This window comes from Gallinula chloropus, assembly GCF_964237585.1.
Source record: "Gallinula chloropus genome assembly, chromosome: Z".
Taxonomy (NCBI): domain Eukaryota; kingdom Metazoa; phylum Chordata; class Aves; order Gruiformes; family Rallidae; genus Gallinula; species Gallinula chloropus.
In genome coordinates, this window is record NC_140089.1 from 42,899,118 (window position 1) to 42,914,681 (window position 15,564).

The 15,564-nt window shown below is 45.5% G+C and overlaps 1 protein-coding gene across 3 annotated transcripts in view; it reads right to left on the reverse strand.

The window, feature by feature from the left end:
* Positions 1-14,530, reverse strand: part of LOC311204039 (transducin-like enhancer protein 1) — a 71,245-nt gene extending 56,715 nt beyond the window's left edge. For all 3 annotated transcript variants that reach the window (XM_084278893.1, XM_084278892.1, XM_084278891.1), the window contains exons 1-4: positions 13,927-14,530; positions 13,076-13,176; positions 11,302-11,365; positions 11,163-11,207 (exon numbers count right to left, since the gene is read on the reverse strand). In XM_084278893.1, the coding sequence (XP_084135019.1) occupies positions 11,163-11,207; positions 11,302-11,365; positions 13,076-13,176; positions 13,927-13,950 (234 nt within the window). In that variant the 5' untranslated portion in view covers positions 13,951-14,530. The remainder of the gene's footprint in view (positions 1-11,162; positions 11,208-11,301; positions 11,366-13,075; positions 13,177-13,926) is intronic.
* Between the last annotated feature and the right edge of the window lie 1,034 nt (positions 14,531-15,564).

Sequence of the window (15,564 nt, forward strand, 5' to 3'; positions counted from 1 at the left end):
TTACTTAGTTAATGGGCTCACTTAGATAAACAGATTCACAGGAAACATCCATCAGATAGCAGAGCAGCCCAAAGTATCAGGAGAACCAAGCTGTGAAAATAGGCTTTTAGGAAAACCATAAGCTATCAGATGAGCTTCCCTCTTTCCAGTGCTGCACTCATGCTCTAGAAGCAGCAGAGTCTCCAAAATTAACCAGTATGGTTTGCATTGTTATCCTTGAGAACATTAAGAACTCAATTTACTCTGGACAACTGGACAACACACTACACAAGAGCAAGGAAGACATAGAAAAGAAAGAAGGCATTATAAAAGCAACGTGTTTCTAACTGCTACACTCCTATCAAGAGACCCCTGTTGGCTTTTCATTTAATTTAGGACATTATTTTAAAACTACTTTCCTAATTTGCTCTCACTCCCACAAGCCACATCCAAATTTCTGCATACATACATCCTTGCAGCACTTTGCCACACTGAAGCCACTTCATTGGGATGGCAGAGCTCTAGAAGAGCTAGAGAAGTGCCTAGAACCACACAGCTTTAAAAAAATTAAACCATAAAGTTCCTTAAACAAAGCATATACTTTTACTATATGCAAGTCAGTAACAAAACTCTCGATGCCCTTACCAACATTCAAGAGTAAAAGTGTAAGAGCAGTAAAATCTGGACCTGACTAGTACAATAGGCATGCCATCTGACAAGCAATGCGGTGGTTAAGACAAAGGTCTGAAACACATTCACCAAGAATTTAGAAATAACTGCTGAATTAAACTTGCCAAGTCAGTCACATGTACTCTTGTATCTTAAATGTAAGTTCACCGATTTAATGCTACAGTCACAGCTCAATTTCGAAGATCAGTCAAGTCAGAGAAACAATTTAAAGCCTTAAAAAGGTGTTCTATCACTGCTTCAGGTGTCATCAGGTGACTCACTAAGGAATAATAAATTAAAAGGATTGACAACTCCTTTGTTAGCAGCCAGCAGAATTATCCACCACACAGAATTTGCAAGGAGGAAGGTGAAAATAATGGAGATTTTCACTACATGGAAAAAAGGTTTGGAAATTTTTCAGCAAAACTTTAGAAATTAATTTGCATGTTCCTTTCTCATTTTATTAGTGTGTATATATATATATATACATATATATTTTCTATTGCTCCCAGAATAAACTAGTAAAGATAGTCTAGATTACATTCTAAATAGAAGAACTGATTGTAAATGTCCACGTAGAAACTAATGTGATTGAAACTGACAATCACTGCAGAGTTTTCAGTAGGGACAGGAAGGAAGGAAGAATGAAAGAGCCAGTAAGACTTCAGGAAAGCAAATCCCAACTGGTTAGATCAGCTCTGCAGGACCTGTTACCGAAGAAGGAGACAGAACAGCATTATGGAGAGCTCACATTTTCTTTATGAAACAATATTAAAGGATGTGGATGATAGTTAATGCATCTGAGAATGGAAGAGGAAAGGGTAGAGGAAAAAGAGGAGGGAAGGAATTGTGCCGAGAGACTAAATCCCTTGTTCTTAACTGACTCCATACAAGCAGGAAAGCAAACAGGAAGCAGAAACTAGGTCAGGTGAGGCAGTAAACACATACAGCAAAGGGCCATATTTTTGTTCTAAGTGCCACTAGTGAGCAACAGCTAAACTAAAACTATTGCTCTACAGGTTGGAATAATCAGGGGAGAAGAAGTGGTTTGATCTCCTCAATTAGAAAAAGAAAGATATGGTTAAGGGACACCAAGAAGGCCAGGAAGTCTATCCTTTTTTGCATCTGTCTTAATCCTACAAGAATCATTACCAACCACATAATTAATAGAAATTACTAGTTACGTAAGGTCAGTGCTACAGCTTAAACAGGAAGGGAACAGATCAGAGTGTTCCAAGTAAAACATCTTTAAATTGACCCAGCCTGATGAAATAAAAAGAGCATATTAATGAAGACTGAGCAGCTAGCAGACACCTTGCAGAACATGCAAATGTCAAGTGCATAAGAAACTATGAAGACACAGTGCCTAACAGACAGAAAATAGCAAATGAAAGAGCAAAGACACTCCAGGTTAATTACTGCTTCCTGAAGTTTGAGGCATTAAAAAGGCTCTTATCCATAAACATCTAGGTAAGATAGGGATATAAATCACAACTCCTAAGTATTTTTCTGGAGTAAACAATATCAGAATTTTGCAATGTCCAAAAATGTAAAATGATTTTGTCTAAGAAGCATATGATGTTAACGTCTCTGCTAATAATTTGACACTTGTAGCACTATTAGGAGCAACATAAACAACACAGCCCAGCTAAAACTTCATGGGAACACGTACAAAACTGCTTGATGATTAAACCACATATGAATACATGCTCCTCTTTGGCAAATTAAGAAGTTCTGCATGCATGATAGGTCCAGTATTTTTCAGTACTTCCCACTAACAAGCATAAAGATCTCTTCATTTGCCCTAATCCTTAATTTGAAGAGAGCTTCAAGCTGAGAAAGACAGAATATGCTGGAGAATAGCTTCAGAATTCACTTTGCAGTGAATGGGAAAATGGACTACAAAGGAAAAAAGTATAGGGATAAATAGGGATAAAAGACCATAGCAGGCCTAGACAGGAACATAAAGGAAAAAGGAAATAATGGGCCAGGAAGGAATCTCTTGGTCACAGCAGATCAGAAGTTGAACAGAAGTCAATAGCATGCTGTTGCAAAAAAGGCTGCCACCACACTAAGCCGTATGCTAAGGAAACCTACGCTGCTCAGCACTGCTTTTCCTCCCCTGGAGTACTGCACTTATTTTGGGTACTGTACTTCAGCTGGGCAGCAACATTTAGCAAATGAACATTAGACTAGAGAGGCGTACAAAATGGTTCTGGAAGCGGGGGAATGATCTGCTCTCTCTATCCAGGGTGCAGAAAATGCATAGTAAAGAGCTGAAGCAGCAACAGAAAAGACTGAAGCTGTAACTGAAGGAGCACTTCAGCAGCAAGAATACAAAAGCACTCTGCTGCCTAGAGAGCTTGCAAGTGTGGCCACCACCGCTGTTGAGTCTTTGCTGACAGATAGGACAAGGATCCTATCAGCAGTGACACTGGTATGGCTGATCCTGCTAGGAAGCAGGAACGCACTAGGTAAGTCCTTTCTCCTGCTGTGATTCTACACTTTGTACTTCAGTTTAAAGAAGCAACCTAAGAGTTTCCCACAGGTCTTGTTAATTAAGATTTTGTGTTTGCTTAACTGGCAATTTATGTCCATCATTTGAGGCCACAGACAGCAGCTGTCAGCAAAGTGATGGCTGGAAAACTTATAACCAATTACAAAAATAGAAATTCAGAATGACCTTAACACCCTGACTCAGATGTGAAGAAGAACGATAGACTTTTCAGGCTTATTGGGGATTTTTGTTAACAAAAAAACTCTGTTACAAATGAAAACTGTTGTGGCAAGACCACAGAAGAATGATCTTTCTATTATTTGTTTTTCCCAAGAAATTGTGGGTTTTTTCATCACCTCCCCCCAGGGATTTAATTCAAATTTCTACATTTAAAAATGTTGAGATCATCACACCATGGAGTGGAGAGTACAACAATTCAGGGGTTTTAGAGCACTTAAAACAATTTCATAAATAGGCAAATTCCCACAGATCATAAAATACACCCAGTTTCAGATGTCCTTCCCTTTTCTTGATTTAACAAAAGCAGGTTTCTCACAGATTTAATACCTAATCAAGATGCAGCTGAACAAGCATACCCATTCTTGCTCCCCTTTTCCAAAACTGAAAGCTTTTTTTTTTTGGTTTTGCTTGCTAATCCATACAAGCCTTTAAATGGCACAAATAGAGGCGGCAGCATTTTGTTCTCTAAATCAATTTTATCCTCAGCCATCAACTGGATGTTCCAGCACAGAGAAAGAACAGTCCTTCCCTTCTAATTCAAAAATCCATACTACCATTGCCCTTGCAAACTGCTAAACAAGCAGTATCGGCAATTCACTTGTGTTCTGTAATATATTTACTGCAAATCCCAACGGCTTGCCTCCTAATGCAGTTTTCTATTGTGGCTGTTCTTGTCAATACACTGACTGGTCACCTTACAAGTAAGTTGCTTTGACCGACTGTTTACCCAAACATCAAAAAGCTTCCAGAGGAGTAATAATAATAATGAAAAAAAAAAAAAATAGACTGAACAGAAAAAAAGAACACCTATGGTTCTGGAGGACGGGGGGGAGGAAAAAAAAAAAAGAAGAACAAACTGAAAGAAAAAAACCCTACACCAAAACACAAATTAACCTCAGTTTTCTGTTTTGTTATCACACAGCTAAAAATGCTAGTTAGCTCTTCGGATCACCTAAGAAGGGCAAAATATTTCCAGATAAGCAGCCCTGACACAAAGCTTATCCAACACCCCTCAAAGAGCTTTAATCTGTAATTTAATCATCTGTGCTAATTTGTTCACATGTCTGAAGACCATAAAGAAAAGGTAAGACCAACTCAGCCAATTCCCAATTAGAGATTAGACTCAAACACTGTGCGGTTTATCATTAGCCACAGAATACTGTTATCATTGTAAAAAGTTCAGCGAAACCTACCAAACTAATTCACTTCCTGAACCATTTCCCTCATGCTAGAAAGTACCTTTTTATAACAAGGCTTGTTAGCACCTAAAATAATACTCAAAACTTACAAACTTAAGATTACTACTACCCTATGAAATAATACTATAAACCTTCTTCTATTCCAATTCCACTTAAACATGCTGTGATTATGCTTTGGAGGGAGAAAATTCTAAGTGTTTCCATTTGTTTATATGAATCTTGCAGGCAGCAGCAATGGGACAGTCTGATTTATTAAGTAGCAAAAAAACAAGTGAATCACTAGACCACCTATTAAAGGAGACAACTTCAGGAAATAACCGATTTTTAAATCTAGTCAGATTTAAAGTAGTTAGGCTAAGAATAAACTCCATTTTAGCAAGCTCGAATCTACTCTTCAATCATTTTTGGCACTATGACATAAGTAGGTCATCGTGGAGTTTCATTGAGGCCTTTACTGCAATCGGCTTTATGAATACGTTCGGCAGTGCAGCCTGACAAAGACAGCAAGCATCACTCAATCTCTAGTTCATTCACACCCCCAGAACTGCATACGGTTCTCGTCCCTTCATTTTAACAGGCAAAGTCCAAAATTTAAAAAAGCCAAGGCAAAAGCAAGTAAGTGTAATGAAAGCAAGCTACACAACTGTGTAGGCTGGGACTGCCCAATCTGGAAAGGAATCAACTTCGGTTATGACAGAGATAGAAAAGTTTAAGTGCAGTGAAAAAGCAGCTAGGTAACAGACACTAGTCTATTCTGAAAAGTAGGGCCCCTAAAAAATAGTGGTAATCAGGTTCAAAACAAATAAAGATTGGGGTTTTTTGTTCTACACTTGGGACAACCTTCTCCCCAAAACAGCAGAGCTGGGGGGGGGGGGGCGGGGGGGGGGGGGGGGGCGAGGGGACGACGGGACAACCAGAAGCAGACATGGGTGTCTTGGAGGACAAGTTGAATATGCATCAGCCCCACACCCTTGTGTTGTGAAGGCTACACCTCATACCACAATGCAATAGTATGACTGTAACCAGCTGGCTGATTAAATTGTTCCGCCTTTCTATTCTCCTTGTTTGGCAATAAGGAAGATGTTTCCAGACTGGAACAAGTCACTAAGTGACACCAGTAAGATGATCAGGGAATCAGAGCACACAACGTACCAGGAAGGAGTTTGTTTAGTTTCAAGAGGATTAATGGGAGAGGTGATCTGATTGCTGACAAAGAGGCAATTACAGAGAAGGCTAAGCCAGTCTCTTCTTAGAGGTGCACAGCAGAAAATCGAAACACAAGAATGGCAAAGTCCCAGTTGAGGAAGGAGAACTTTCTTCACAGTAAGTGTGGGTCAAATACTAGAAAGTGTTGCCCAGACATGCAACACAACCAGCTCCACAAAACATTTAAGATGCTGATTTGATATCTGAAATAGCAGAGGTTGCAAGTTCAGGATGAACAGGGGGACAACTTGCAAGTACTTTAAAAGCCAGGGCCTACTTGTAAACATAAGGCCTGATCTTTTAAACTAGCTGCTTTGACAAACACATGATGAAAAAACAAGAGTTCTCCCTGTCAGCTGCTAGTTTTCCCCCCTTTCTGAACAGAACTATGTGAGCAACTACCATTGCTCAAATAGCTACACTCATAGTCCAACTAAGAAGTGTGATGCAAAAGACAAAAATAGTAGTGTTTGACATAATTGCCATTAGATATTCCTAAATCTTACCTCAAGTGGAAAGATAACCTCATTAGTTGTACTCAAAGCTGTTAACATTTTTAAAATAACAGTACTGTGCAGTCTTCTGATAAGCATCAGTTAACCCAAAATTGTTTTTTAAAAGGATTTTACTGTATACCAGTGGTAACCTACTATCACCTAGAAGATCCTATCTTCCACTTTGCACAGGAGACACAATGCAATTTTACTGCTTTGCTAAAAACACTTAAGTGCTGGAGGAGGGTGGGAGGAAAGGCAATTCGAATGCTCAGCTTGAACTGATATAACAACCAGCAGAAGGAGGAAAAGTGTTAAGCTACTTCCACAGAATCTGTTGTGACAGAAGGTTACTGCACATTCACAAAGCACCTTCCCCCTTTCTTTTCTCCACAAAAATACCAGGGCTTCCCCTCCCTATCCTTTGAACAAATAGATAAAGTACATCAAGAGACATTCGACAGCGTTAAGTTCCAGCAATGCATGGGAAGCTTAACAACGTAGCTGGTAGGAACAGGTTCCTTCTCTCCCTCCATGGTTCTGTGAGGAACCCAAAATCTGGTAGACCAACTCTAAAATGTGAGACAATCAGGCAGTATTTAACATATGTACAGTGTTTACACTGTGACACACTTTTGGATTAAGTTGTATACCGAGTTGACATAATAGATGGTATCTGACAATATGGTTATCTAAAAGCCACATGGAGACGTATTTCACACCGTGCCCTGAATCTGTCAGATAACTCCTTCATAATAATGCTGGCCTCAAGCTTGAATGTGGTTCAAAAGTCAAGAAAGTTACGATCATTAGTCGTCCTCCTCATTCAGACTGGCAACTCTAGTTGTGATTGAAGTGTCTGCACTGGTGATACAACCATACAATCCAGTATTTGTAGAGTAAGTATTTTTTGAGCGAAAAATATTATGTTCCAATCAACCTCACCATTTCCTCTTTTAATAAAAATAGGTTTTGCATGTCTATGTAGCGGTGCCAACTGTTAAATGATCCTGAAAAAACTCACCACACACCACCAAAACCTTCAAACTTCCTAAGATTTTTTTTTTTAATTCTGATAATTAAAATGCAAGCAGGAAAAAAAGAAAAAAAATTAATTTATCTTTAAATCCCTTTGAACAGCACAGCCATCCTACTCAGGAGCTGTAGAGAGCTAACTAAGCTCCTTAATTCCCATCTATTTAACCCTCTCCTGAAGACTGATGTTCTACTGATATCTCGTTTAGAAGATTATGTCCTTTGCCACAGAGCATTAGAAATGATTCCACGAAACAGTCCAAGTTAAAACAGACATTTAACTCTTGTACAACTGGTTAACATAATGCAGTTTGGGAGTTTGTATACTTTTCTACAAGAGGGAAGGTACTGAATGACAGGTCTGCCTCCAGGCAGGTCACAAAGATCACAACCACCCACCCAAATAGAAGGAAACCTAGCTGTCACCCTCGGGACAGCAGAAACCCACATATTGTAGTGGTTTATATAGTCTGTCAGTTGGTTCAGCAGTGATGAATTTTTCTTTCTTTGGCTGCCTGCCACCGAATAAAAGCTAATCTTGCACCTAAACAATCTAGGCATTAAACACACAGAAAGCCTTATCTTCTGACTTATGACATAAGATGACAGACAGAGCTGGTGAAAATGAAGAGGCACTGCCCTAATAGCCAAGGGCAGCAACCCTTTAAGTACAGCAGGATTTTTAACACCCAACATCTTGGCATCAGCAGTTGATGTATCTGCTTTGCCAGCCACGGATGTCAGGGAGAAAATCTGACTTGGACAGTACAACACAGAAAAGAAACTTAAGACGAGACAAAATATCCTTCTTCATCCCATCTCCCTGATACGTAAGTATCCAAGTGAAGCCTATCTATCCCGAACAAATCCTCAGGTGCCTGTTTCCATTTCAGGTATACAAAACTTACTCAGCAACTATTCACCTTAAAATAGGTTCTCTGAAAACAGTCTTAATTATCCACACACAGCATCCTCTTAACAGCTGACCTTTGAAATTCTCTTTTAAAAAAACAACCCACTCAGAAACAAAACCTAAACACACACCAGCTACAAATATGCCAAAAAGATTATTTCCTGACCCCTGTTCAGCCAGCAGGTTGAAATGCAGCAGCAGCACCTCAACTTAGGCACACCGTTAGGGATTTAAACACTGCAAAGTGCTAAAGCTACAAAGGACACTTTACCCTGGCCATTTCTGGACGCAAATGCAACATATTTAAGTGGAAAGCTCTGCTGTTTGTGTATGTAAAGTTCACCTTAATTAAGTCTGTTTATAGCAACACTCAAGTCCTGACTAACTTTTAGTCAAATTGTAATAGATTACCAAATTAAGCAAAGAGGGAACTGCTGATGCAACCGTATCCACGCAAAAAGCGAACCCTTTTCATATGGAGGCGAACAGCAGTTACTTCATTTTACTGAAGTGACTACCTTAGCAGTGATGCACGCCCCGCACTGCATAACGGGACTCTGCTTCAGTCTTAATTTCTTGTTTTGTAACCAGCAGCCCAAGCACTCTGAAGGGCTTCACACAGAGCGAGTGCAGCATCCACGTAGGAGGCAGGCCTTAAAAATGTTAAAGCTTGTTCTGTGGAAAGTTTCCCCATCACTGCATTTTTCAGTAACAAAGATGTTGTCAGAAATGACAATTTTTCGTGTCCCCTGATGATGCCTTGCTAGCATTTGGTTATAAGCCATAAAGCAGGAATAATTTCAGCCTGTCAGGAGTCTAGCTAATGCCCAGTTTCCCCCTAGAGAGAATTCCTGTCAAACGTAATGAGAGCTCCAAAGGCCCTCTCTACAACATAATGAGCACTTAGGCCATGCTGGTGATCAGCCAGCAAAAAGCATCAATTTGAGCCTAGCTACACCCTTGGGGCTAGACGTCACCAGTTTTAATAAGAATTATGATTACTATCTGCCAAAAGCCTCCTCAGAACTTATTGTTAGCGGCAGAAATTTAGAACAATGTCATTGGTAGGGTTCTCTCTTTTTTTGTTTGTTTCCTGTAATCTAAGGCCACCTACAAACTGAGATGTAACACCAGTTGGCATCCTCATTGCAGGCATCTAAATCACGAGTCTTCAACACGAAGGTGCTACTTTTATCAGAAATTAGAATTACTTTAAAGGTTAAGGCACAGTATCCCAGACTTAAATCCAGAGAAATGCACTTATGCCTTCAAAAGCTTATTCTGAACAGAGGAAGCATGCTCTACACTCTCTCTCTGGCTAGAGCCAACATAGGTATAATGCTGCGTCATAAATCTTAAAAGCTTCCAAAGTATCACTGCCTACTGGCTATGTAATTATAGTTGCCATACATACAGAACATTAAACCCTTGCAACACACAGATGTTAAGGTCAAAGTGGAAACCTCAGTTCTGACACTCTTTAATCTTGTGGGCTAATTGATTTTATCTAAAGTTAATTCGTAGTACATTTACTGGAGTCACAGGTTCTCTTCAAACATCTTCTGAAAACAACATCCATTTCCTACCAAACAAAGCTCCTATAGGTATACTGGCTTGCTCACGGATTACAGTGTGCCAAAAAGGTGTTTGTGGAAGAAAAAGAAAAAATATCCAAGAAAGCAAGCTCCAAATCACAAAGTCTGGAAAACTCACCTCAGAGGAAAACCAGCATTTTTCTAAAACACAAGACACAAGAAGACTAATGCAGCTACACTACAGAGCCAAGTCAAACACTACTCTAATTGTTCTATCTACTTGGTGCATTACTTTAAAAAAAAGTTGTCATAGTATTTTTTTTTTTGCCAGTATTTTACAGTGAAACAAGATAAAAACCAAGACAATACCTACCCAGCTTTGCAGACAGAAAGTAATCATGGAATTCCAATACCACCTTATCAAATACAATATTTTTATGGGAAAACAAAACACCAAAAAAATATCAAAGAGTTCAGAGTTACAAAAGCAAAATTCAACTCTGTGATTCACTTGCTTAATTAAAGTCTTTGAATATACTGAAGATCCGAAGCCTGAACTAATCAATTTCTTCGCTGTGCCCTAGCCGGTCAGCCATGCTCTTTAATTTAATGAAACAAGAGTTTTAGATGAAATAGCACATACACATCAAGAAAGAATTGTATTGTTGCACTTTGAAATGTGTCCAACTGTGCAACTTCATCTAATGATAATTTTTTTTAAGAGGCCATCGATTTCTGAAAGACTTATTGTACCAGCATCTTGATGAAAAAGTGAATGTCAGCATATCTACAGAATACTTACACCCTGCCATTAATGCTTTATTTGGCAGACAATGACTACTCAATTGAGGGTCCTCTGGGCTGAGCAATCATTTAGCTTTTCTTCTCTTATGAGGTCCTTAGTGTCTTGTTCCAGTTCAATACTCTTTTTATTCACCATTATAGTGGCCGTAAGTGTGAATTTTATGGGAACTTGCAAACTCATAGTCATAACTAGAGCTTTCCAAGTCACTAATCTTTTCATACCTTTAAGTGGCTAGGATTTGAGCAGCTATCACTACATATGCTACACACGCATAAGACTGGTTCTACATATCAAAGGCTCTGCCACTGACAAAATAAAAACCACGTGAAGAACTGAATAATGTTTCTGAAACCAAAGACACAAGACCTCTCTTATTTTTTGCTAACACCTTTCAGGACCAAGAAGGCCTTGTTGCTCAACCTAATCTATACCTCATTTGACAGCAGGTAGGCAAAGGTTTACTAATCACAGCTACAAATCGGACTATTGATTCAGGCACGACACAGTCATCCAAACGTAAACAGAATGACTACATTTAAATGCACTACACAGACTGCAGGTTTTGTGGTTTAGAAAACAAAACGCCTTACCTGTTTGTGCATTTCAATGTTTAATCCGTACGACATTTCATAATACTGCAAATAAAGGAGCATACATTATTTTATTACACTGACTTACATTGTACTAGGAAATATTTGCTGGAAGAGAAGAAAATACAAATAAACTTACCATCACATAGTGTCTCTGCATTTCTGTCTTTTCGCTTGCCAGTTTCTCACATTCCAATTTAAGGCTACAAAACAGATCACACTTTAATGTAACTGTTATGTCATTTGTTTTGACATCTACCCACTTTATTTGTATTTTGACAGAAGCAACTAATTAAAAAAAAAAACCTCACAAATCAAGACACAAATACAGAGAGAAAGACTTAATTCATACTTTAAATACAACGGCTAAACAGGAAATTTAAAAGGCACTTCACGGCTGCTGAATGAGACTCCAACTATCTCCAGAACCAAACACATCCAATTGTCACGCTCTGACAAAAGAGGTGTTATGAAGGGATACAACTTTCCAGCTAGAACAGGATCTGAATTTTTCCGAAGTGCTGCTCCGAGGAGTAAAACCAAGGTGTTTCTTTGTATACATTTAGGAAATTACTGCCAAGTAACACCACTCACGTTTGCAACACGACTTATGTCTATAATTCTGAACCTGAAGCGTACTCCTAATGTTACCTTGCCAGTGGCTTAAAAGGCAGTAACTTCGGCTATTTGCTATCAAGTTTGTCTTCTATTTTTGTTTTCAGAAGTGTGGCAGACGGGGGGGGGAAGTTGCATTTGGCATTTGCATACCTCATCACTAGCGGCAGTGTAATTTTACTGCTTTCACCGAGGGCAGAACGGTTCAATATGCCCTTTGTTCTTTGACGAAATGGCTTTTTTATTTTCTAGCGACACTAAGTAAGCCTCCTCGGGAGCAGCCCATGTGTGAGCTGGCATTTTTCACCCACAGCCACACCACCAGCAGCTCACACCGCGTTGCTAAAGTAACAAAAGCCTTAGGTTAACGATTTTAGGCAAGACTAATCCTACACTTCTCAAATGAAAAGTTGAAACCTCATCAAAACCAAGCTTTTCTTTCTTTTTTTTTTTTTTTTTTTTTAAGTTGGGAAGCCTGAAAGGGTTTTTACTCCTATCGGGATCTCGCAGGTGGAGGCAGGAACGGGGCTGCTGAAGCTTCACGCCCCTTAAAAGCCAATCGCCTCCCGCACACAAGAACGCGCACCCCAAAACCTCCGCCGGGACCCTAGCAGCCATCAACCAGGCGGCCTGCAGGGCACCACCGCAACCAGAAACGCACGCCGCGGCTCCAGCAGCTTCGCAGGAAAGCGGGTGCTGTCAGTACTCCGGTACCCGGCGATCCCCCCCCCCTCCTCGGCTCGTTAAGCACCGCACGCTGGCATTTTATTAATCTCTGCGTTAACACCACACGTAAATGAGCAAACATGAGAATTAGCCTCCTTAATGCTCCCTGCCGCGGAACTACCGCGGGTTTTTTCTCGATATACTGCAAAAACTCTCCCCGTAAGGATCCCTAATAGTTTTTTTTTTTCCTTTTTTTTTTTTTTTTTGTTGTTTAAAACGCTACAAGAGCAGCTCCAGCTTCCACACTACCGCCCTCCCACTCGCAGGTGCCCGGGAATCACATCGGCGGGAGGAGCCGGGCAGGGGAGGGCCATCTTCCAATCCTCCGGGCACCCCCCGCCACGGCTCGGGAGCGGGTGTCCCCACGCCGCTCCTTACCGAACGGGCCGGCGGTGCCGGGGAGGCCGGGTCCCGCGGCCGGGCTCAGCCGCGACACCGCACGCCACCGCCTGGACGCGGTCCTTCAGTGCAGCCTCGAGCTCCCGGCCGGGGACGGGGCAACGACCCCCTCCACACCCCACACCCCGCCCCCCCCCCCGCCCTGGCACCCAAGGCGGCTCGCCGGCGCTCACCTGTGGTACTGCGCCTGGAGGAACTGGAACTCCTCCTTGATGCGGTCCAGCGACTCCGGGATGGTGAATTTGAAAGGCTGCCCCGCAGCCTGATGCGGGGTCTGGCGCGGTAGCGGTCGGCACGGGAGAGAGAGGCACGTTAAGACACAGCGCGGCCGCCACGGGAGAGGTGGGGTAGGGGTGGGAAAGGGCGGGGAGGAAGGGGGGGGAGCGGCACCGCCCGCCGCGGCCGGGCCGGAGGGATGTAAGCGAGTGAGGCAAGGAATGAGAGCCCGGCCTGGCCCGGCCGCCACCGCCCCGGGGCGCTACGCACTTGTTACCCACCTTCCCGTCCCTCATCTGCCGGGGAGGGGGGGAGGCTAACCGCGCTCAGGGAGCCGCTCCGGCCCCGACCCGCCCGCTTACTCCCGCCGCCGTCTATCCGAAAACGGGGCGTGCCGGCTCCTCCCCGCCGACCCCCGCCGCGAGGACACGACCGGCCCCGGCCCGGGCGCCGCGCTCGACGGAGGGGGAGTGGGGGGGGGGGGGCGGGGGGGTGGGCGGGGGGGGGAGAGAAGCTGACGGGCTTGGCGGTAACCCCCCGCCGTCATTCCCAAGGCAAGCAAGTTGCCCACAAAACAAAAGGGGTCGGTGTACTGAAAGGAGCGCGTCCCCTCCCCGGCCGCGCCGATAGGCGGGATGTGCCGTTCCTTCCAGGAGGGGAACCAGCACCTCACACCCCCCCCCCCCCCCAACCCCCCCCGGCCGGGCAAGTGAGCGGGGGTGCGCCCCGACGGGCAGCGCCGGCGGCGGGGCGCCGCCCGGCGCCGCTCCCCCACCCCACGCGGAGCGCCGACCCAGGGCGTACTTACGGGGTGCCGGCTCTGGGGGAACATGGTTCCGGCCACGGCGGGGCTCACTCGCAGCGCGGTTCTCGCAGCGAGCCCCCCGCCCTGCCCCGGCTTCACACCTGGGGCGCCGAGGGGGGCAGGAGCGGCGACACCCGCCGCTTTTCCCTCCTTCGCCGCCTCGGGCAGGACCGGGGCGAGGCGCCGCTCAGTGCCCCCGCAGCAGGGACATCCTCCGTCCGCGGCGTCCTTTGTTGCTCTTGTTCCGGGGAGGGCTGGGGGTGCCCGGGAGAGGCGGGCGGGCTGCGCTCGGGTAGGTCACTGGCCGCCCCACGCTCCTTCGGTGGCGCTCCGGCCGGCGGGCGGCGCCCACAGCGCCCGGGCACAGCGGGACGGGACCCGACGGGGTGTTTTTTGGGGGTGGGGGGTCCGCGGCCGCCCCGCCGCCGGAGTGAATAATCCCCTCCTCGGGCTCACAAGTTACCGATGCAATTGTAAGGCCGGAAACCCCGGGCGGAGACGACTCCTCTCCCCACTTCTGCCTCTCGCCGAGAGGGGAAAATCCAGCCGTAGGAAGCGGGACGCGGTGTCAGCGGCGGGACCGTCGCAAGCCGGGGGGGCGAGAGAAAGTCTTCTGTGAGGGCCGCGCTGCTCCCGGGCGTCGGCGGAGGGGCCAGGTCATCGGCAAGACACAGAGCGATGAACAAGAGAGGAAGGCGGCAGGAGGAGGAGGAGGAAGAGGAGGGAGTGGGCGGGTGGGGGCTCTGCACGGCCGGCCCCGATGAGAGCAGCTCCAGTACAACATGCACGAAACGCGGGAGGGCAGAGGAGGGGGAACCACACACGCAGCAAAGACTCTTCCGTTAGTTGCAGAAAGGTCCCTAGGACAAAAGAACAAAACCTCTCCAGATGCCCGCTGGCCCGACCGGCCGAGCCGCCCGCCCCGTCGGGGGGCCGGAAAAACAAAAAAAAAAAGAAAAGGAAAAAAAGGGAAAGAGGAAAAAAAATAATAAAAAAAAAAAGATAAAGAGTCCGAGTCGGGTCTAAATCAGACGGGAAGCCTCTTCGTGCAACTGCACCGCCGCAACCTCCTCCGGGCGGGCGCGCACCGGGGAGCTGCGCGTCTCAGCAGAGCACCCCGAGCGCGGTACATCGCGGCGGCATCCTCACCGCCAGCGGCGGCATCCTCGTCCTCCCCCGCTCCTCCGCGCTGCCCCGCCGCTCCGGAATAAAGTTCTCCCCGGCTGAGAAATTCCGGACCCGATCGGCCGGAAAAGCCACCGGCCCCCCTCCCCTCCGCGCCGGCCGAGGGAAAGGGGAAGCTGGGCGGCCCCGCGGGAGGTACTCGGCGGGACGGGTGCGCGGCCGTGGCCGAGCTGGACGCGCCGTGCTCGCCCGCGCCGCTTACATTAGCACGCGGTTTCACACTCCGCCAGCTAACCAACCGCCCGGCCCCGCCCACGCCGCCGCGCGAAGGGGGGGGCACCGCCTCCGCCACCCAATCGCCGTCCCCGGCGCCAACGTGGGGTCGTGATGCGCCCTGGCCCCGCGGACCAATGCCGAGAGCCCGAGCCCCGCCGCCTCTCTGCCTTTCGCTGGGAACCGTTTCTGGCGGAGCGGCAGGAGTGTTCCGGGCTGGCCAATAGGAGGGCGCGGAGGACG